Source organism: Anopheles merus, chromosome X (assembly GCF_017562075.2).
Source record: "Anopheles merus strain MAF chromosome X, AmerM5.1, whole genome shotgun sequence".
Lineage (NCBI taxonomy): Eukaryota > Metazoa > Arthropoda > Insecta > Diptera > Culicidae > Anopheles > Anopheles merus.
In genome coordinates this window covers 26,041,833-26,064,507 of record NC_054081.1, presented here as the reverse complement: position 1 = coordinate 26,064,507, position 22,675 = coordinate 26,041,833, and the positions used below count along the sequence as shown (strand labels likewise).

The 22,675-nt window shown below is 41.6% G+C and overlaps 1 protein-coding gene across 2 annotated transcripts in view; it reads left to right on the top strand.

Annotated features, from left to right (window-relative positions):
• Positions 1 to 14,351: 14,351 nt before the first annotated feature.
• LOC121593904 (lachesin) overlaps positions 14,352 to 22,675 on the top strand; it is a 226,892-nt gene continuing 218,568 nt past the window's right edge. For both annotated transcript variants that reach the window (XM_041916677.1, XM_041916668.1), the window contains exon 1: positions 14,352 to 14,571. In XM_041916677.1, coding sequence (XP_041772611.1) covers positions 14,511 to 14,571 — 61 coding nt within the window. In that variant the 5' untranslated portion in view covers positions 14,352 to 14,510. The remainder of the gene's footprint in view (positions 14,572 to 22,675) is intronic.

Below are 22,675 nucleotides of genomic sequence, written 5' to 3'. Positions count from 1 at the left end.
CGCTCTCTCGAAATACCGTAAACGCTTCAACCGATCAAGAGCTTCGATCGGTTCTTCGGACATTTCTGCTCGCTTTCTCGATCGGTTTCGACGGAAAGCGAGCTAGAAAGCGAGCTCAAAAACTGCTCGATTTTGTTGTGCGGGAAACGCAAAAATCCCATTATACTCCCGCTGCGCAAAGCGATCGAAAACTTGTCAGGCACTCGCTCAATGTAGCTAGAGAGCAAAAACCAATAACGATCGTTATTGGTTTTTGCTCTCTAGCTACATTGAGCGAGTGCCTGACAAGTTTTCGATCGCTTTGCGCAGCGGGAGTATAATGGGATTTTTGCGTTTCCCGCACAACAAAATCGAGCAGTTTTTGAGCTCGCTTTCTAGCTCGCTTTCCGTCGAAACCGATCGAGAAAGCGAGCAGAAATGTCCGAAGAACCGATCGAAGCTCTTGATCGGTTGAAGCGTTTACGGTATTTCGAGAGAGCGCGCTGTATGTGTTTCCCGCTGCGCAAAGCGATCGAAAACTTGTCAGGCACTCGCTCAATGTAGCTACCCGCTGCGCAAAGCGATCGAAAACTTGTCAGCCACTCACTCAATGTGGCTAGAAAGCAAGAATCAATAACGATAAAGCGTGGTGAAAGGGAAAAGAGGTGAGAAAGAAAACGTGGATGTGACACATTTTTCGGCCATTATCATTTTTGCGCCGTCACGGTCACGTACCGGAGCTTTTTTGTCAAAAAGAGACATACACATACAGCGCGCTCTCTCGAACGACCGTAAACGCTTCAATCGATCAAGAGCTTCGATCGGTTCTTCAGACATTTCTGCTCGCTTTCTCGATCGGTTTCGGGGAAAGCGAGCTAAAAAGCGAGCTCAAAAACTGCTCGATTTTGTTGTGCGGGTAGAGAGCAAAAACCAATAACGATAAAGCGAGGTGAAAGGGAAAAGAGGGGAGAAAGAAAACGTGGGTGTGAAACATTTCTCGGCCATTATCATTTTTGCGCCATCACGGTCGTGTACCGGAGCTTTTTTGTCAAAAAGAGACAAACACATACAGCGCGCTCTCTCGAAATACCGTAAACGCTTCAATCGATCAAGAGCTTCGATCGGTTCTTCCGACGTTTCTGCTCGCTTTCTCGATCGGTTTCGGCGGAAAGCGAGCTAGAAAGCGAGCTCAAAAACTGCTAGATTTTGTTGTGCGGGTTATCTCTTTTGACTAAAAAGCTCCGGTACGCGACCGTGTTGGCGCAAAAATGATAATGGCCGAAAATTGTTCACACCCACGTTCTCTTTCTTCTCTCTTTTCCCTTTCACCTCGCTTTATCGTTATTGGTTTTTGCTCTCTAGCTACATGGAGCAATAGCTGACAAGTTTTCGATCGCTTTGCGCAGCGGGGATAAAGCGAGGTGAAAGGGAAAAGAGGGGAGAAAGAAAACGTGGGTGTGAAACATTTTTCGGCCATTATCATTTTTGCGCCGTCACGGTCACGTACCGGAGCTTTTTTGTCAAAAAGAGACATACACATACCCCGCTGCGCAAAGCGATCGAAAACTCAGCGTCTCGCTCAATGTAGCTAGAGAGCAAGAACCAATAAAAGGTAAAAGGATGGTGAAGAGGGGAAGGAGGGGAGAAAGAAAACGTGGGTGTGAACTATTTTGCGACCATAATCATTTTTGAACCAACATGGTCGCGTACCGGAGCTTTTTTTGTCAGAAAGAGACAAACACATACAGCGTGCTCTCTCGAACGACCGTAAACGCTTCAATAGATCAAGAGCTTCGATCGGTTCTTCGGATGTTTCTGCTCGCTTTCTCGATCGGTTTCGGCGGAAAGCGAGCTAGAAAGCGAGCTCAAAAACTGCTCGATTTTGTTGTGCGGGACAGCGCGCTCTCTCGAACGACCGTAAACGCTTCAATCGATCAAGAGCTTCGATCGGTTCTTCAGACATTTCTGCTCGCTTTCTCGATCGGTTTCGGGGAAAAGCGAGCTAAAAAGCGAGCTCAAAAACTGCTCGATTTTGTTGTGCGGGTAATCTTTTCGAGCGCCTCAACTATTTAGTCTAAAAAAATAGTCCTCATGTTAAAATTCAAGTGCGTTCATTGAAGATGCACGCGCAATAAAGCAGCTTAGCACCCAACACATAGCCATTCATTGATGACCACAATCCATTCCAAATAACGCAACAAGATGAATATGGAAGAAGAGAAGCAATGAATGCATTGCGGTTACCACTAGCGTAGGATTATCTCTTTAAATTTTGGCGATGAGCTTCTCACTTCATCAAAATCTCTGTTCTTTTCTGGCTTTATGGTGTTTCTGGTGCTGTACCGTTATCTCTGTGATTGAGAGAGAAGCCATACTCTGTGCTGTTACAGGGTTTTCCATTCCAATTAACAACTGTCCAAAGTCTACTAACAATCCTCTATTTGAAAAACACGATTGTCTACCACGTACAAACAAGTCAAGCCGTTTTTTGTTCAATGTCCATTTCAATTTAACAAATGTCGTTTTCGAAAACACACGTCAGATGCGGCACGAGTTGTTTTGGTTTTGTCTGGAACGTGTATCACTTGATGTTGGGAAAGCTGAGCAACATGGACATGTTAGGCAGTTTTATCTATATTTTAATTTTAAATACAATTCAGAAATTTGTACATTAATCAGTGCTTTTACTGGTAGCAAATGAAAAAAAAAATACAACGTCACAAAATAACTTAAAAACTTTAACGCTCTAAGAATAACTTAAACCAAATGATAAAACTTAGATGAGCTCAGATTGTGTATTTCCAGCCTTATGATGTCATAAAACTTTATGAGATGTGGCTGGACGATCCGATTCCTTCAACTCTATTCTGTGACGGAAAGTATATCGTTTATCGTTGTGATCGTTAAAACACTAACAGTACCCTATCTCGCAGTGATGGTGTACTCATGGCATGTACCGCTAGACTTTAGTCGTTGCACATCAAAGTATCCTTATGCTTGTTAGAACTTCTATGGATTCAAATTAAACTTATCCATTAATCACTATTTGTTGCTGGTGTGTATTTACTCCCCAACCTCAGCTTGAATACTGGCACGTTAGATTCATTGTTCTATACAATTACATTCGTATAATTTCGAATGAAAGATATGGATTTGATAGTTTTACTCGATAATTTCAATCAACCCGAACTATCGTGGTCTTATCGTCTATCGTTCTGTCGTTCAGAAGTTGTAATTTTTTTTGCGAGGGCAATTAGATTTAGCTTTTGTAAACAAGCTAGTGGTATATTTATGTTCACCAGTTTCCTGAAGCCCTTACCCTATTCTTAAATTAGATCACTATCACCCAGCTTTTGGATTCGTATAAAAATGTTCCTTTACCTCATAATTGTAATAATATAAGTGTTGAGACGTTATCAACAGGATTCTTTCGCCCGAAATTTGTGATACAAGCGGTTTTTAAGCAACATTAATTTATTATTTGAGACTAAAAATTCAGTCGCTTGCTCGGGGATACGTGAAAGAATGGCTCACGATCGTTACCTTTGCCGCAATCGGAAATTTTTGTGCAATCGGGACGACTTGGCCCGTTCGTTATGAGCTGTTGTCCACACGACTCCACTTCGATAGCGTCTTCTATCGGGATTGTTGTAAAATAATAATGTGCCATCGGATTGACCGTTAATATTTATTTTGGTAGTGGTAGAGCAATTTAGTGACATTATTTAGGCAGCTCTCCCTTTATGTTGTCCTCGTTTTAAACCCTTCTCTCGTCATACTTGGTACGATAGTACATTACGGTCCTTAAAGGCGGATAGTACACGGGACCTTGAAAAAACATCGGTTAACTCCATCTTAGTACAATAATGTTTTTAAAAACCTTTCTTTTGCCTTTCGTATTTAAAATCGTGCCTGATGTAGGTTGTATCTTTGAAGGCTATTATGTATGTTTTACAACGTTTGTCAAATCGGCACAAAATTGGTTTGAGAATCTTTGAGAATCTTTGGACGATGCAGCGATCGGCTTTCTTAAATATGAGTAATTGTGCTATTCGTTTATCGGTAATCGCTTTGGAAAATGTATTCAATGTTTATAAATGAAAAAGATAAAAAAACATGTGATAACAACTTATTTTCTATTTTAAGCTTCAAATAAAGCTTGAGTGGCTTTATCAGTTTCTCAGAGTGAGAAAAATAGACGACCCGTCCGGCAAAATGAGTGTATTTTTTGAGTGATTTGAGTGACGCTAGCGAAATACACCACGCAAACAATGAGAGCTGAAATTTTGAGTGATTCAGGCCGAGGGGTATGAGGAAGCTTGAGGAAGCAAGGAGAAACGCGCTGCGATGAGAGTTCTCATTCTGTTTTACACGCGCGCTTTATTAACACCAATACAAATACCGCCCTACTAGCAATGAGAATGAAAAAGTGTGCGACTTTCAGGCGAGGGGCATGTAGAAGCATGGGGAGACGGTTGGAAATACGCGGAATTACGCGGAGGTTTTGGTTTCTACACAGTTTTTGCACTCACACAATTACACATGTGTGAATGTGTGCGTTCACTTTCAGCCTGCGCGCTCTGTTTGGTTTTCTCGCAGCGGCATGCGGCTATCGGTGTCTCGCTCGCACTAGTGCAGCGAGTGTTCCTCTGTGCGCTCCCTTTCTTGCCACCACACGAAATCGTCAGTTCAGCTCATGCGTTCGCCGTGAAAGGCCGCGCGCGTGTTAGCCTAAGTCCCGGGCGATCGAAGATTCGCTAAGTGTTGAAGTGTTGTGCACATTGAAATGAAGCTGCGCTTATCTTTTATCATTTATCTTAAATGTGTGATTTGCGCTGCTTCATTTCAATTTTTTGCTGTATTCAACATCAACAACGGGATCCACGCAGTTAGACGGCTATTTTAAATAAGACGATTTTATTTAATATAAATAATGTGTGTGACTTTGTGGCAAGATTGTGTGAAGATATGTGCGAAAATGCCCCTTTATTTGCAATAAAAGTGATAAAATATAAACCAAGTTTAATGTGTTCAAATTTTTCTTTTGATTCGGGTGCACCAAGTCCGAATGAAGGGAAGCGCAGCGTGCTACGAAAGAAACGAGCGGGAGGGGGTGTCAGTCCAGCGCAGCGCAATTCGCTGGAATCAAGTGGGAGGGGGTACCAGCTCAGCGCAGCGCAAGCCGAAAGAAACGGGAAGGCGCTCACAGCGAGAGCGCCTCGTGTATTTTAAAGGCAAGCAAGAGAGCGCATTCTCTCCGTGGTAGCGCTCCATCCGCCATTTTTAATTTCAAGCCCAAAACAACGGACTTCGGATCCGATCTTGGGCTGGGCCCCCACCGCGTGTTTCTACCTACCCCTCGCCAGAAAATTTCGTTCTCTTTGTCTGTCGGGACAGCGCGCTACGAAAGAAACGAGCGGGAGGGGGTGTCAGTCCAGCGCAGCGCAATTCACTGGAATCAAGTGGGAGGGGGTACCAGTTTAGCGCAGCGCAAGCCGAAAGAAACGGGAAGGAAGGGGTATGATGAAACAGCGCAAGCGAGCGTTGTTTACAGCGAGAGCCCCTCGTGTATTTTAAAGGCAAGCAAGAGAGCGCATTCTCTCCGTGGTAGCGCTCCATCTGCCATTTTTAATTTCGAGCCCAAAACAACGGACTTCGGATCCGATCTTGGGCCGGGCCTCCACCGCGTGTTTCTACCTACCCCTCGCCAGAAAATTTCATTCTCTTTGTCTGTCGGGTCATCACACTTCCATCGACGGCCGTCGACAATGTGTGTCGTCGCGTGTGTGTTGTCGATTTGGTGAGAAAAACTTTTAATTAACACCAAATCTCTGACTTGGAGTGTCGGCGTTCCGATCGGCGGTTGAAACGACCTTTTGTATTGTGTTGTACGTAACGTGCGCGCCAAAATTTTAAGAGTGCGCGGTGATTGTATATGGGTTTGTGGGGGTGGAGGAGTGAGATACAGAGACAAATTTCAAATATTTACACACACACATACCTATATTTATATATACATATATATATATATATATATATATATATATATATATATATATATATAATATATATATATATATATATATATATATATATATATATATATATATATATATAATATAATATAATATATATATATATATATATATATATATATATATAATATATATATATATATGTATATTTATTTATTATATATATAATATATATATATATATATATGTATATACATATTTAGACAACAACCTATATTTATATATTTTACTTCTTACTTTCTTTCGACGATTTGTATGATTCCTTATCTTTAGTTATTCTTTCCTTAACCTTAACATAAACGTCTTGACCTTCAGTTTACTCTGGGGGTTTTGTTCAATTTATATTTTCTCTTGGAATTTTCTTGTTTTGCTTTTTTAAGTTAACTTTTACATTTCATTGTAGTTCTTTGAATCGTTGATACATTTCTTCTGTGTTCGTAATACCTTCAACATTCAACACAATTTGTCTTGGTTTTGTTCCTGAGGCAGAGTTAATAGTATTGTTATAAATATCAACCAAGATATTAATTTTGTCATTGAAATCGAATTCACTGTAAGGAGTGTTGATGATTCTGTTATAGGTCTATTAAAATGGAATGGAATATTTCCACAATTTCGTTAGAATTACTACAATTGGCATGATGTACCTCAATGTTTAAATCTTGCAGGAACCCAATAAATTCAATAGAGATAAACGCTGGTTTCTGATCGCAAACTATGTTTTCGGGTCTACCAAAATTCTTATATGCTCCGTTATCGCTTTCTTAAGGTCGACGATAATTCCTCTAAAGGTATTATTCTAAAAGTCGTTCACAAATTTGGAGAATGCATCAACGATTGTCAACTTTTTTTTCCTTTCATTAAGAAAATATATGGATATGGATTTTTTCGTGTGGCTGCTCTGCGCTGACGGTTTTCTTTATTAACTGAGGTGGGTTTCGATCGTGCTTGCATCGTTTACAAATTGCACAGTTGTTGACTACGATCCTTACTTTTTTTTAATGTTTGGAAGGAAAAAGTATTCGAGTATTTGCGCCACATTTTCTTTAATCCCTCGGTGTGCACGTTGGTGAGTTTCCTTAATTATTTCGTCTTAATCTTCGACTTTTTTCAAATCTGGCCTGCATATTGTAAATCTGTGATACGTTCGGAAAACTTATTCATGTGATTCGTTATCATCACCCATTTGCGTTTTAAACGTATTTGTTGGTCTTTCTGATGTTCTTTTATAATGGTCGTCACTTGTATCTGCCGAGTGAACTGTATCGCTAGCATTGATTTCGTTTTTATTCACGTCGATTTCATTGAGTTTAATTCGAGATAGAGCATCTACCACGATATTCTCTTTTGCAGGTTTGTAAACTATTTTAACTATTGATTCGCACTTGTCATAGAATATAACAGAGGATGGTGATCCGTTATTAAGTAAATTTTCTTCCGTATAGATACGGTCGAAAATATTTCACGGCCCATACTATAGCTAACAGTTTTTTTTTACTGTTGTGCAGTAATTAGCTTCCGTTTTATTTGATGTCCTGGATGCATGGGAAATAGGTCGATCTTTTCCTATAGTTCCTCAGGACAATAACGCACTAACGGCAAATTGCTAGCAATCAGGGTTTTCTGGAAATCAGGGTAAACTAAAATCGGATCCATGGCCTACAGAGACTTGCATTTTCAAAACATTTTACTTTATTGGGTGTGAAAATGAATTCGTTATCTTTACAAAGTAATACAGTCAATGGTTTAATGAACTTGGCAAATACTTGAACAAACATTCTGTAATAACCAGAGTAGAAAGCTTGGAGCAAAATAATAGTTTTTTCCCTGTATCCTCTATGCCGCGCTTGCTTGCACTCATACGCGAGCGCTCGAGTATATTCTCTCAGAACTGAGTGTTCGCATTTCAACCCGTGCAGTGAGAATGTAAGTGTTAATGTGCAGCGAAATTTGTATCTGTATCTCACTCCTCCACCCCCACAAACCCATATACACTCTCCGCGCACTCTTAAAATTTTGGCGTGCACGTTACGTACAACACAATACAAAAGGTCGTTTAAACGGCGTGCGCTGATCAATTTCGCGACGGTTTAATCGGAACGCCGACACTCCAAGTCAGAGATTTGGTGTTAATTAAAAGTTTTTCTGACCAAATCGACAACGCACACCCGACGACACACATTGTCGACGGCCGTCGATGGAAGTGTGATGATCTAAAAAAATATCTGTGGGGCGAGTGGTGAGGGGGTGGGGCGTAGAACAGAACGTAATCGTGAGTGAGTTGTCGCATGTGTGTGTACACGCGAACACTAATTTTTTTGGAACTCTTTCCTGGAACCAACTTGTTCTACATTTTTCTGACTCTAAGCAACCAAAGTAGCACGGGAAGTAGAAGGCTACTTCATTTTCTATTTTTCTGACTACTTCGCAGCGTTTTGAATCACTTGGGTTCTCAGCGTTTTGAATGGCTTGGGTAAGGACGAAAATACACGGTCCAAAATTTCAGTGCCGAGGAATTCCGCCTGCTGTCAAACCCATATACAAAGTGTCAACGGTAACTTTCCGGAACTGTCATATCCATACATTTTTCAGCAAGCAAAATTCCGCTGCCGCAAAATTCCGGTCTGTGTATTTACGGCCTAAGGGTTGCTCCCTTTAGCTGCTTTTTCCACGGTACCGTGTTGGCTGTTGACATTCCATGAGTGGGGCCCTTCACGATTCTAGTCAGCTTTTTGTATGGAGTTTGACAGCATAAATCCCGTAAACCAAGAACTGTGTAGGAACGAGGTCTACGAACAAGGGTATTGTAGAACGCCAAACGTTCGTTACAATTAGCCAAAAGTTCGTTACAGGGAGTTTGACATCTAAGAGCCCTTTTCGATTCAAATTTTATTTGTGATTAAAATGATAAATCGGTCTGGTTATTGTAAGAAAAATGTTCATTGATTCATACATTTTACAAGAAGAGTATGTTTGCGTATCTTCTTCTTCTTTGGCTCAACAACCGATGCCGGTCAAGGCCTGCCAACACACTTGTGGGGTTGGCTTTCAGTGACTTATTGATTTCCCCCCATAGCAGGATAGTCAGTCCTACATATGGCGGCACGGTCTATTTGGGGCTTGAACCCATGACGGGCATGTTGTTAAGTCGTACGAGTTGACGACTGTACCATGAGACCGGCTATGTTTGCGTATAGTAACAGTAAATGTTTGAGGGAATGATGAATTCTCAATGGCTTTTTGCTGTCAAATGACATCCAAGATGGTCAATCCGATTTTGGCTAATATTTGACCTCGTTTCTACACAGGCCTTGATGTAAACACATCATACAAAAGCACACAAAACAAGCCTGGGGTCTCCAAACTTAGGCTCGCGGGCCGCATGCGTACATCAAGAGCCTTTAATACGGCACGCGATGACTGGGTAAAGGTTAAATAAAAAAAGCTTTCTTTCCTTGAACTGAACAATTTGGAGATCCCTGGTCTAGATTAATCTAGCCACAAAGCTAGATTAAGATTCGAGTACCCGTTCAAATTCAATAAAGGTTTAAAAAGTTATTGAAAACAGTTCAAGGATTGTTGTAAACAAAAAAAGGATGATGACGATGATGATGATAAGTCCCACCTCTTATCCCAACACAGGTTTGAGACACAGATAAGCTAGTTTTTGAATAAAATAAAAATTTACGAGCAAGTGGTGGCATCGGATGTCATTCGAAAGAATCCAATAAGTCATACATACACCCAAGACGACCGACGTAGTTTCATCAAGAAAAAACGGGTCAACTCCATCGAACACATCAGGACATAACTGCGACATGCATATGGCCAGTTCCACTGGTGCCAACACCGACTCCAGGGCACTACCTTCCGAAGCAGCAGAACCCAATGTATTGCAAATTATCAGGACACACTGTAACATGCATATGGCCAGTTCCACTGGTACGAACGATGGCATCACTACCTTCCGATGCAGGAGAACCTAATGTATCTGGAATTGGCCACTTACAATCATCAATGAGTGAATCTCGCTGCGACCTCCCAGACATGCAGACAGCAAACTTTCCTAAACTAAATCCGATTGTCTACTTGTACGCGCGCGTGTCTCAAACTTATGTTGTCTCTTTCTTGTATATTTTTTCTAATTTGTTTTCATACATCAAGACAAATCTTATCATCATCATCATGCTCATGATGACAAGTGCAGTTGTACATAACATAGTGACATAGGACTTCTACACAAATATGACATTACACAGTTTGTTTAATATATACCGCACACCTACGTTTGAAGTCTGGCAAGTTACTCGCATTCTTGATTTCTCCGGGTAATCTGTTGTATGATTGAATCCCCTTCAAAAACAAAGCGTTTCTAGCACCATGTGAAATTAAGTTGGGACCCCTCGACTCATTTGCTCTGCGTGTACAGTGCCGATGCACATCAGATCCTCGAACAATGCGTTTCCCTAAATACCCTGGAAAAAGACCCCCCAAAAGTAAATATAAAGGTCATGGTTTGATACACAACCCTCTACTCTACAGACATCCACTGAAGAATATCTAGCATAACAAATGACGACGTACGTCAGCCACACCCTAAAGCTATCCGCATAATACGATTTTGCAATCTTTGAAGCCTTTTAATTTGTCCGTTATTGCCAAGAAACAGAATCGACGAGAAAAAATCAAAGTTTGGTGAAATCAGTGACTTGTCTATCCCAAACTATCCCAAAAAAATCGAGTTCTTTTGCCAGTCTACTAATAACCCCACATTTTGATGCCACTTTAGCGATGACCCAGTCTATGTGAGTGTTGAACTTCAATCTGTCGTCCAAAATAACCCCCAAATATTTAACCTGACGGACTCTTTCGATTTCTTCCGTATTTATCACGATAGATGGGGGACTGTCTGATGCACCAGCAGTCATTACCATGTAACTAGTCTTCTTAACGTTTAATGCTAGTTTTCCAGAGCGCATCCATAGCGTTTGAATCGTAATTAATCAGAGACTCTGCTTGCTTGTTGTCTTTGTGCGAGATAAACAAAACAGTATCATCGGCAAAAAGATTGGTCTCACAAAAATTCAAAACCTGTTTCAAGTCATTGACATACATTATAAACAAATTTGATAAAAGAACACTGCCTTGCGGAACTCCAATGGTATTTTCTAAAGGCTCTGATATAGAGTTTCCAAAAGCAGTTCTCTGAGTTTTGGCTTTTAAAAAAATTAAGAATCTCATGAGCTCCTTCGCCACAATACCAAAACGCCTTAAGGTTAACATCAATAACGGTCTTCATATAGTCTCAAATGCCCTTTTTAGATCTAAGAAAACGCAACTATCGATCCCTTTCGATCCATTAACAGCTTCCACCTCGTCGGTACAAGATTCAAAGCAGTTTCACAATAATGTCCCTGCCGATATCCTGATTGTTCACTAATTAACAAGTCATTTCGAGTTAGAAACTGGACCAATTGCTCCTGAACCACCAACTCCAGCACCTTTTCGAGTACATGCAACATATTGATGGGACGAAACTCTTCCGCACTGGCAGCTCCGCTCACGTTAGGAATAGGTATTACCAATGATTCCTTCCAAGGCTCCGCAAAAATACCCTCCTCCAGCGACTGATTTATCACTATAAGAAGAGACTCTCCTACCACATGGAAGCAATCCTGAATAGTATTACAGTTAACATTCGCTATACCCGCTGTTTAGGACAAACTGAAACAAATAGTTTTTAATTTCTCTTTTGTAATTTTATGAAATTTGAATTGGTTTCCTGGAGCATCATTACAAAACAAAGCATCAGGCGTTCTGGCATCAGCAATGTTTTGATTTATATCTAAAACACTGTTTACAAAAAACAAATTGAATTTCTGGCATATTATTAAATCTTCCGATTCTACCAACCCATTCAATTTTACAACAGAAATGCGTGATTCCTCTGGCTTTAGTAAACTTTTAAGCACTTTGCACAGCTCCTTGCTATTTCCTTTATGCTTAGATATCTCACCACTAAAGCAATTTTTTCGAGTAGTTTTGAGATTCCTGCTGTATGCATTCCTTAGTCTAGTGTATTCAGTCCAATCGTAGCCTGAGTTTGATCTAATAAAATGTTGGTATGCTTCGTCTCTTTTCCGTTTTGCACGGCTAAGTTCCAAAGTATACCACCTACTAGTCTCTCTTGACAAGATTGTCTTCTCTTCAACCAAGGTGCCTGTTCTGTACCGCGACTTTTCGCAAACTTGCCCTACGTTGTGATATTATTTTATTGATTCATTTGCCGTACACGGAAGAATTGATCGTACAGTTCACGTGTGGTTTTATTGAGTATTGGATCGCGACTGACCGCTGAGCACCGCGCACCCAGTTCAAGCAGCGTATGCAAAAAACACGCACACACTTACGCCGAAAATTCTTGTTCCTCACTCCTCTTGCCAGTACATGCTATCGTATGTGGTACTAAACAGTGCCCATAGCTTTTTTCAATATGTTCCATAACAAGTCTGCAGCTTCGTTGAAGCTCGGTGCTTCTTGCCTTAAACCTTGTGACACATGATTGCAAAGACCAAATTTCGAGTACCTATTCCAGCATTTAAATTTTCGTTGAATCGTTTCACAACGTTTCACGGTTATATTCAAAACAAATGTTTCATGATCCGATGTTTTTAATAACGGATCAGTAGTGACCTTGATTGAGTCTGTGCTACTGTAAACCTGATCGATCAATGTTCTGCTCTGCCTAGCAATTCGTGTGAATTCATTAACTTTTTGTTTCATATTTACTAAATCCATTAAGCTTTTCAGCTTCGCAGATTTTTCAACATTCACCCAGTCAATATTGATATCACCGACGACAATGTTAATTTTGCTAAAATTTAAGAATCTATCGAACCACTCTTCCAAAATTTCTACAAACCTTGAGTTACCCGCACTTGACAATATGCCTTGATACAATATGCCGTTATTTGCCTTCTGTCATTCCCTTTGAATCTGCAACACCAAGAAACCAATTACCCTCCAATGATTCATTAAAAATCACCTTTAGGACAATTTCGCTCCTGGCATAAACAGCTACACCTCCTGTATATCGTGAGTGGGACAAACACGACACAACCTTATAACCATTTATATGAAACTGCTGAAATGCTTCTTCCTCAATCACATGAGTTTCAGAGATTAAGACCAGCAACGATTGAACTTTCTCTACTGTCTCGTTAAACATGGCGTAGTTGGACGAAAGACCGGCTACATTGAAATATAAAATCTCTCTGAACCGTCCTAACTCTTCCCCTACCTGCTATTGAGAAAGTGGCTTATTCTTGCACTCGGTGCTCTTGTGATTAAATTGTGGTCAATTCATAACTCATAACACCTCATAACATGTACAGATTTCAAAATTTTACACCCATCAAATTCCACATTTATTTTTCCTAATTTTGTCAGACATAGGTCAGACTCACAATCAACTTCCAAGACTGCATTATATTTTTGGTACTTGTAAATTTTTTTTTCAAAAAGCTAAAAACCCAATGGCACAACAAGGTGGTGATCTTGTTTTTGGTCAAACAAGCTTGTCTTGTTTTTGGTCAAACTTTTGGTCAAACAAGCTTTCTTGACGAATACACAAAACACTCTTAATATCTTCATACAGAAAAATCGCCAGAAAAAGCGATAAAAATCATCCATCTAAATTCATACATCTTGGAATAAGACCAATATATTTTACCCATTTAAATAGCTGGTCAATAACTGCTATACAATGCCTACGAACTTAAAACGGACAGAGCCCCAATATCAGATTATATTATGATGCTTTGAAGTCACGTTGTTCATCAGGGAGTCCGATGAAGTTCAGCGTGTGCAACATTGTGTAACATAACTTTATAAATATATCATTATGTTCACGATTGCCCGGAGTAAGTTAAAAAAAATTACTTGGGATCTTCATTTGCGAACTGCTAGACTACGACTAAAACTAACTTCTGGATTCAGTGCTGTTTAGCTAGGCCGGTGTTCTCGGTGCTGCCATGTTGTTTGCTGGTCATGTTGCGATCCACGTTTGTGATGATCATGTTGCCTCAGTCCGTCCGAACATACGACACCGCATTTGGTTGTCGTGAGAACCCGCTTCCCATGGAGTTCCCGTTGGAACCTGATTCCGTGCATGGAGTCTCGCTTGCGACAGTTTTCTTACCCAGCACATATCTCATAGAACATAGCACATGTGTATATTTACTGTATGTATGTAGTGTATATAAATTTAACTGTATGTAGTGTATATAAATTTAAATATATAATTTTATATATAACACTTTTTATTTCCTTGCAGCAGTGATACAACAACTGATATAACAATTATCCGGAATAGAATTTCAAGTATTGATCTTCGCTCGAAATATAGTGCAAACTCATTAAAATTAGCTAGCAATCTGTGTTGTGCGATTGACTTTCAATTGAAAAACAAAAAATTGCTCATTGGTAGTTTATATAATGCCATTTAACCAGCTTATAACTGCAGCAATGGTTGTTGCTGTTTTATCAAACATTGAAGGTAAGTATCATACATTTTTTTCTTTGAATATTTGATTGTAATCAAGAAGGGTAAATTGAATCAATTTTCTTCTTCTTTTTCTTTGGCACAAGAACCGTTGTCTGTCAAGGCCTACCTGTACCACTACTTGTGGACTTGGCTTTCAATGTCTTTTTTTATTACCATACCAGGGAATACATTATATTCAGGGCTTGAGTCCATGACAGGCATGTTGTTAAGTCGTACGAGTTGCCGACTGTACCACCAGACCGGCCCAGTGGTATAATTTGTAGGGGGGGGGGGAGGATTTCAATTGCGAGTGCATCACATTCAAGGTGTATAAACATGACATGGTGAAATTGTTCATGAAGGTGCATTAATGGGATCAAGTGAAAGAAACTAGAGTATTTTAAAAATTCGTCACTTGACATAAGGTCTCCAGGATTCAAACCTTTTTTAACGTGTTTTTGTACTTGTTCATGAATTTAATGGACAACTTATTTTCGATTTAAAAAAAAATTAAACTAATATTTGCCTTGACGATTTATTAATTCACGTTTAATCCATTCAGTGTTTGGACGAGTGCGACTTAGGTAGTGCTATTGTTCTACGTTTCGATTCAATCGTCACGTGAGGGGTAATGATTACACCCTCGCGCGAGTCCTCCCCCTCCCCACCCGTAACGCACGGTGCGCTCTGCAGTTCTCAAAGTGTTTGTGTTCTTTCCAGTCATGCTACCAACACATCTAAAGATATTTATTTCTTTCGTTTCTCGTTTTCTTTCATGCATTGCCACGATCGCAAATACGTAATTATTCAAACAACAAACAAAAACACGGTCATTTTTTATTTCATGAAACACTTTATTGAAACATAAATTACACTTTCACAACACATTTAGAATCCTTCGTACTCACGAATGGCGTCATACTGCAAAGTACCGGGTCGAGCCAGGTTGCGGGAAATTTGTCGAGAATCTGCGTTGACTCTGTTCAGCAAATTCTTACCTGCCGATGCACACACTGCATGTGCATCTGTGCACACTGTTTATTCACTTCACACTTTACCAAAACACACCGGCGCACGAGACTTTGAACGAAATGCGCACCAGCGCACAAACACTGCGCGCGGGACTTAGAACAAAACGCGCACAACCATCTCCGACAAAGCGTCGCGCTGTACTGGTGGTTTTGTACGCGTAGGAGGGGGGACATACGGAGCGATGGTTCGATGCTGTAGTGTAAGCGAGACAACACGATGTGACGAGCAGCTCCAAGTTGTTGAGCTCGATGAAAGAAGACACACACATTCCCAGACGGCTCTTCAAAGCACGGTATTTGTATTGGTGTTTGTGAAGCGCGCGTGTAAAACAGAATGCGAGCTCTCATCGCAGCGCGTTTCTCCTTGCTTCCTCAAGCTTCCTCATACCCCTTGGCCTGAATTGCTCAAAATTTGGAGTCTCATTGTTTGCGTGGTATTATGATCATCGAGTGCGTGAGTGCCTTTGAGTTAACGTAGTGCGTGAGTGCGGAAGAAGCATTAGGGTGCGTATACACGTACCGTGCGCGGTTAGCGTCTTAGGGTGCGCATGCACTCAAAGAACTAAATGCGCTGCGTATCTGGATTCGCCTGACGGAATGAACGGAAACGAATCGCTTCATCCTCGTCCGCTAGGGTCTGCCCTTAAGGACATAGGCGCCTTTTTTGGTCGTAGCAACAAGACACCAAGATCGCCCCCGGATGATAATGTGCAGGGTTCTGTATCACCGGCGGTGGATGTCATTGAAGTTACGCCAGAAGAGCAGACTTCAGCCAGCATGGAGTGCCAGGAAGCTTCCCATCCTATCAAGGAACTAGGTTTCGAGGTTAGTGCCAGCAAACTGCAAGAAGCCCTGGTGGTAGCAAGGAAGCTGAATACGTATACGAATGTACATGCTCCGATCAAAAAGATGTCAGTAAGCATCCTCTCGGCGTTATCGTGTATCGAACGGGAGCTGTTGACGATGAAGTTGCGAGCGGAGAGGGCTGAAAAGGCGCTTCGCGAGGTCCAATCGGAACCTCTAGAAACACCTATGACTGGGAAGAGAAGTAGGAAAGTGAGAACGCCAGAGGAAGCAGAGGACGCTAAACGAGCAAAAAACGATGCCCCCTCTTGTAACCGCCCAGATGCAGAGTACAGCCAATCGGGGAAAAACTCAGAGAACGGTGAGCTATGGAGCACGGTTGTCAGCAAAAAGGCCCAACGCAAGAAGAAGATGGGAGTCATGGCAGAGGGTAAGCAAACAAGAGCGAGTGAACACAACGGCCCAGTTAAACCCGTACCGCGACGACCAAAAACGGAGGCAATCCTAGTTGAGACCGCTAAAGTATTTATGTTTATGTTTATGTTTATTTGTCTATCGATGGACAATAATGCCCTCTCGAACCATTTTAGCAATGTTTTACAATTAGTTCTTTACAGTGGATTACAATAACATAGAACATAAAAGTGTGCACTATGGAACCAAATTTAACACAGAAACACGATCATTAAGCTCAGTTGGCGAAATCCTCGGCTCAAAAGCGTCGCTGACTGCGTTGAAAGCACGGCACATCAGTAGGAACGGGTCAGAGGAGCCAAATTGCGTTCTACGGTCGTCGAGGGCCAACATTGCCCGAGTCCGGAGCGGCCTGGCCGGAACGTACAGATTGATGGCAGCCAGTAGTGACGGAGAGTCAATACGGCCGTCGAGAAGTCCCGTGATGAACGACAACCTGGCTCACTTAGGGTTGGTAGCCCGAGTAGTAAACACCTAGTTCGGTAATCGAGCCTTTAGTTCCATGAGCGAAGTGCAAATCGTGAAATTTTGCGCTGGATTGATTCCAATCGAGCTAATGGACGCGCTGCAGTTGGCCACCAAACGATATTTGCATATTCCATCAACGACCGGATAAGTGAGGAATAGAGCGCCTTGGTGCAAGTTATATCATTAAGCTCGCGAGTCATATTGATAACTAGTCCTAGCATTCTATTGCTGCTGGCTACTACTTGATCCAGCTGATCCTTAAATGATAGTTTTATATCGAGCAAAACACTTAGATCCTTAACACATTGTTTTCGCGCCAAGGACTGTCCATCAAGCGCATATTCATACAATGATGGGCAGCGAGAACGACTGAAAGTGATGGCTTCACATTTATCTATGCATAGGGATAAAGCATTACGGTTGCACCAACACTGGAACTCATGCAAGGAAGTCGGGCGTGGTCTTCTGGTTCACGAATAACACGAAAAATTTTCGCGTCATCTGCGTACAGTAGGTGATTATCAGCCGGAAGGATCAACGTCACGTCGTTAATGAAAAGAAGGAACAGCAAAGGACCCAGGTTGCTGCCCTGCGGGACTCCAGAAGATGCATGCACTGGACTTGACATGTACGGGCCTAACTTCACAGAATATGGACGATCTGTAAGGTACGATCTAAGCCACATTATCATAGGGTTTGGGAGACCAAGTAAGTCGAGTTTTCGAGCTGCCTTGATATCCGTATAAATAGCATCTAGTTGTAAACCGGTATCGATAGATTTATGGCATTTGCTAACAAATTTTAGTAGATTAGTCGTTGTAGATCACCTGGGTACAAAACCATGTTGATTCACACTAATATAGTTGCAGGCCGAGGCCAACAATGGCTCGTAGATTAGCATTTCAAACACCTTTGCACACACGCTGAGTGAGGTTATGCCACGATAGTTTACAGCAGGTATGTCAAACTGGGGGCCCGCGGGCCGCATGCGGCCCTCGTCAATGCTGAATGCGGCTCGCGAGAATATTTTGAGAATTGCTAAATGCACTGCAAACCAAAAAACTGTTATTACTATTTGTCTAATTGTAAAAAATTTTCCAGAGAAGAACAATCATTTTGATGGTATATTTTTTGAATCTAACATGAATGTAACCATAACATCTCATAAACTTATGCTGCACAATCGTACAGAACAATTGAAACCCTTAAGAAAAATTGATTTGAATGCAAACTCATTATGTTTCGATGAAATTCTGAATATTAGCACAATGTTGTGTACACTCGATTGCACATTCTATGGAAAAATATGGAAAAATAGATTTGCGTCAACCTTCTACAAACGAAAAAGGAATGAAATACTTTCATACACACACTTGGAATCTTCGCAACAACTAGTGCTGGATTGTCAGAATCGTCATTTTTGATCTTAGCTATTCTGACTCCTGATCCGTCCAAATCAAACCAACAGTTCCGTTCGGTGCCGACCGAAGCTTATAGAGCCGTTTAATGCCATTCGGAACCATTGGAGTCATCGGTTGTCGCACGGAGCGGCTAATCTGCAGTGAGAAATGGATCTGGTCGGTCCTACCGAATTTGACCATGCCCCAATTACCCGAATTTGACCAATTATGCCCCCGAGTGCCGAGTTAAGGATTCATTGGGCTCCGAAATTCTTTTTCGAACGAATTTGCACGGCTCCGACCTTAGAATGTTACATTTTTGATGTTCGATTAAAGCCACTTCTGTTTTATTCATAATCATGCCACCATAAATGTTAATAAAAATGATTGTTGCCAAGTTGGAATTATGTGTACCCCACATTCTACAAAACGAATTAATGTACTTTCCAACCTCCCCAAAAATCAAAACCAAAATGATATGATTACGCTTAAGCCATGAGTATTTAGATTAAGGATTAAAATAATCGAAATGCCGAAGTCCTGCGATGTATAGCTTATTTCCATAGATTAGCTCACACAGTCCACTACCTCAATTCGCGAATCATCTCCCTTCAAGTGTCAAAAAACGAATCTTTGTCAGATAAAATTATCGTAATTTAAAAAAATATTTGTAAAATACGGGTTCTTGGAACATGGAAATTAGCAAAAAATATGTTTAAACACGTTTTATTACAATTTTTCTCTTGATCTGTCAAAAAATTGCAGGCAAATATATTTGTTATTCATCCAGCGATGCATAGCTTGGATGGCTTGAAAATGATTCGCCTCGCGAAAAAGATACCTTAGTGAAAAAGTGTGGTTGGACGATATTTTCTAACAGAACTACCGTGTTAGAACGCGACTAATGAAAAATGTCGTATTTTAATAATAAGGATAAAAAATGCATGTGACTTTAAAAGTACATTAAACTATTTTTCGAAATAAAAAAGTGCACAATGAAAAATAACACAGCAAATTTGTAAATAGGAAACTATTCCAGATTTGAAGCGAGGAGTACAAAAAGTCAATTTGTTTAACAATAATGATTTTAAACAGTATTTTATATAAATATTGAGGTATAGTTTTTATTCTCACATTTGCGGCCCGCGAATCACTGAAAATCTGTACTTGCGGCCCTCTGATGAAATGAGTTTGACACAGCTGGTTTACAGCATCATTCTTACAGCCCTTCTTGTAGATGGGTGTCATCCAGGAAGATTTCCAAGTGGCAGGAAAGGTTCCACATCTCAGGGATGCCTTAAAAATCTTCATCAGCGAGGGAGCAAGCGCAGAAGCACACCACTTTAGGATAACGGCCGGTATACCATCTGGGCCAGGAGTATATGAGGATTTGACACGTTTGATGGCAGAGGTGATCGTATCGACGGTGATGACTGGTAGCATAGGGAGCAGTGCACCAACAGGTGTGTTAGAGAGAGCATTGGCCACATCTTCTGGACCAGTAGTTTGGGAAGCGAAGTTGTCCTTGAAGCGCAAGGCAAACAATTTACACATTTCTGGCAGGGAACAGGCACTGTGACCGTCATAACGCATAATGCTTGGTAGCCCAGCAGATTTTCGTTTTTCGTCCATATAACTCCAAAAGCGCCTAGGGTACTTGCAGAGGGAACGTGCAGTTTTTTTCAAATACCTTCGGTGACATGATCTATTATATCGGCGATAGAGAGAATGAACTCTGTTGTAGTAAAGACGTGACGTGCTGTTTCGTTCTGCTCATTGATCAGAATAGGCTTTTCTTTTTTTAATGCATTTAGTGTGCGATCAGCCCATGATGGCCCACGACGAGGAATTTTAACAGGAGTGCATTCACATATAGCAGATCTCTTGAACTCACAAAAAGCTTTTGTGGCATCGTCAATGGTTGAATTGTCCGAACAGTTAAAATAATTGTCAAAAGATAAAATCAATCGCTCCAATTTTGGAAGGTCAACACGAGCATAATTCAGCCTTACATCAGCATCAATGGCTGTAGCGATCGTAACTGGGGCTACGTTGTCCAAATCAAAGTCAAGCAGAGGGTGGTGTTCGTCGATAGTAGTAAGGGGATATTCACAGACACGTATTGAAGAACATGTAGATGCAGCTGGCCAATTTGCGTAAATTAGGTCAAGTATTCGCCCGATGAGTTAGTATTGAAGTTAAGCTGGTATAGTCCACTCTGATGCAAACCATCAACGAACTGGACACTGCGCGCAGAGCGTGCATGAGGCTCATAGAAATCAAAAGCAGCTCCATTTTCCTCTGACGCTGACGATGTCCAGGATAGCGTAGACTGGTTGAAATCACCAATAAGCATGAATCTGTCTCTCGGACCAAGAGTAGTGCAGATATTAGCAACGAAGTCGATTAATGCACTTATTTTCTCCTCATTCATGCTATGGTTAGGAGGCAGGTAGGCAGCGGCAATAAACAAACGGTGGTCGCATAACTGAATACATACGCAAGTGAGTTCTAACAGTTGCGGCAACGTAGGAAGCACATAAGAAAGAAGAGAAACGTTGCATGCAATTAAAACAACACCTCCACGAGAGTGAGAGCTGTTAGTGGCATCCCGGTCGCATCGGTAAACACGATACTCATCTCCTAGCAGGAGAGCGGTGGGAATATAAGTATCAACGCACAAAGACATCCTCCGCAAGCTTGAAGCTGACCCTGAGCTTCAGTCGTTCGGCAAACAAGTTGCTCAAATAAGAAGCACTTAAAATGGAGGATTGCTATTTGAGCTTAAGAAGAGTGATCAAACGGAGAGCGAAAGCTTTTCCGGAAAGATTCAACAAGCCATTGATGAAGCTGGCAACGTAAAGTCTTTGGGACAAATGGAGACAGTAGAAATTCGTTTCATCGACGAAGAAACGGAAGCAGCTGACGTAGAGAGGGATCTGAGAAACCAGATAACTGGCCTCGAAGGCTATAAAGTGGAGGTAACGATGAAACCTTCCTTCTCTGGTATGCAGACCGCTCTAATGAAACTCCCGGTAAAGCTAGTGTCGGTGGTTACAGGAGCAGGAAAAGTGCAAATCGGTTGGTCAGTCTGCCCGGTGCGTATAAATATACCGAGCAGAAGATATTATCGCTGCTGGCAAACCGACCACATTTCTCAGGACTGTTGTGGACCAGACAGAAGGGACTGCTGCCTGCGCTGCGGTGAAAAAGGGCACTTCACTGCTACGCGTCGTCAGCCACCACGATGTGTGATTTGTCCAGATGGATCCAACGCGCATCATTCTAGCGGAGCATTCTGTCCGGCGGCTAAGAAAACAGCACCATGGAAGTAGTCCAAATAAACCTAAACCATTGTGAAGAGGGACAGGCACTACTGAGCCAGGTGATGGTGGAGGAGATAGGAGATATTGCCATAGTCTCTGAGCCATACAGCGCTCCAACAGACTCTAGTAGCTGGGTGGCAGATAAGACTGGGAACGCTGCAATATGGGTGACAGGCAGGCACCCAATACAACGGGTAGTATCAAACACCTTCGAGGGTTTCTGCATAGCTGAAGTAAATGGAGTGTTTTTCTGCAGCTGTTATGCTCCCACAAGTTGGGAGCTAGAGAGGTTCAATGTTATGTTAGACATCCTCATAGCAGAGCTGGATGGGCATAAACCACTTGTAATTGCCGGTGATTTCAATGCCTGGGCTGTTGAATGGGGGAGCAAGCTAACTAATAGCAGAGGTGAGGCTGTTCTCGAAAGCTTCGCTCGGCTGGGATTAACGCTGGGAAATACCGGCACAACCCCCACGTTCAACAAAAACGAGAGGACATCAATCGTTGATATTACGCTCTGCAGTCCCACCCTCTCGGAGAGATTAAACTGGCAAGTTAGTGATGCACTCACTCTCAGCGACCATAATGTTGTCAGATACGCCATCATCCAAGG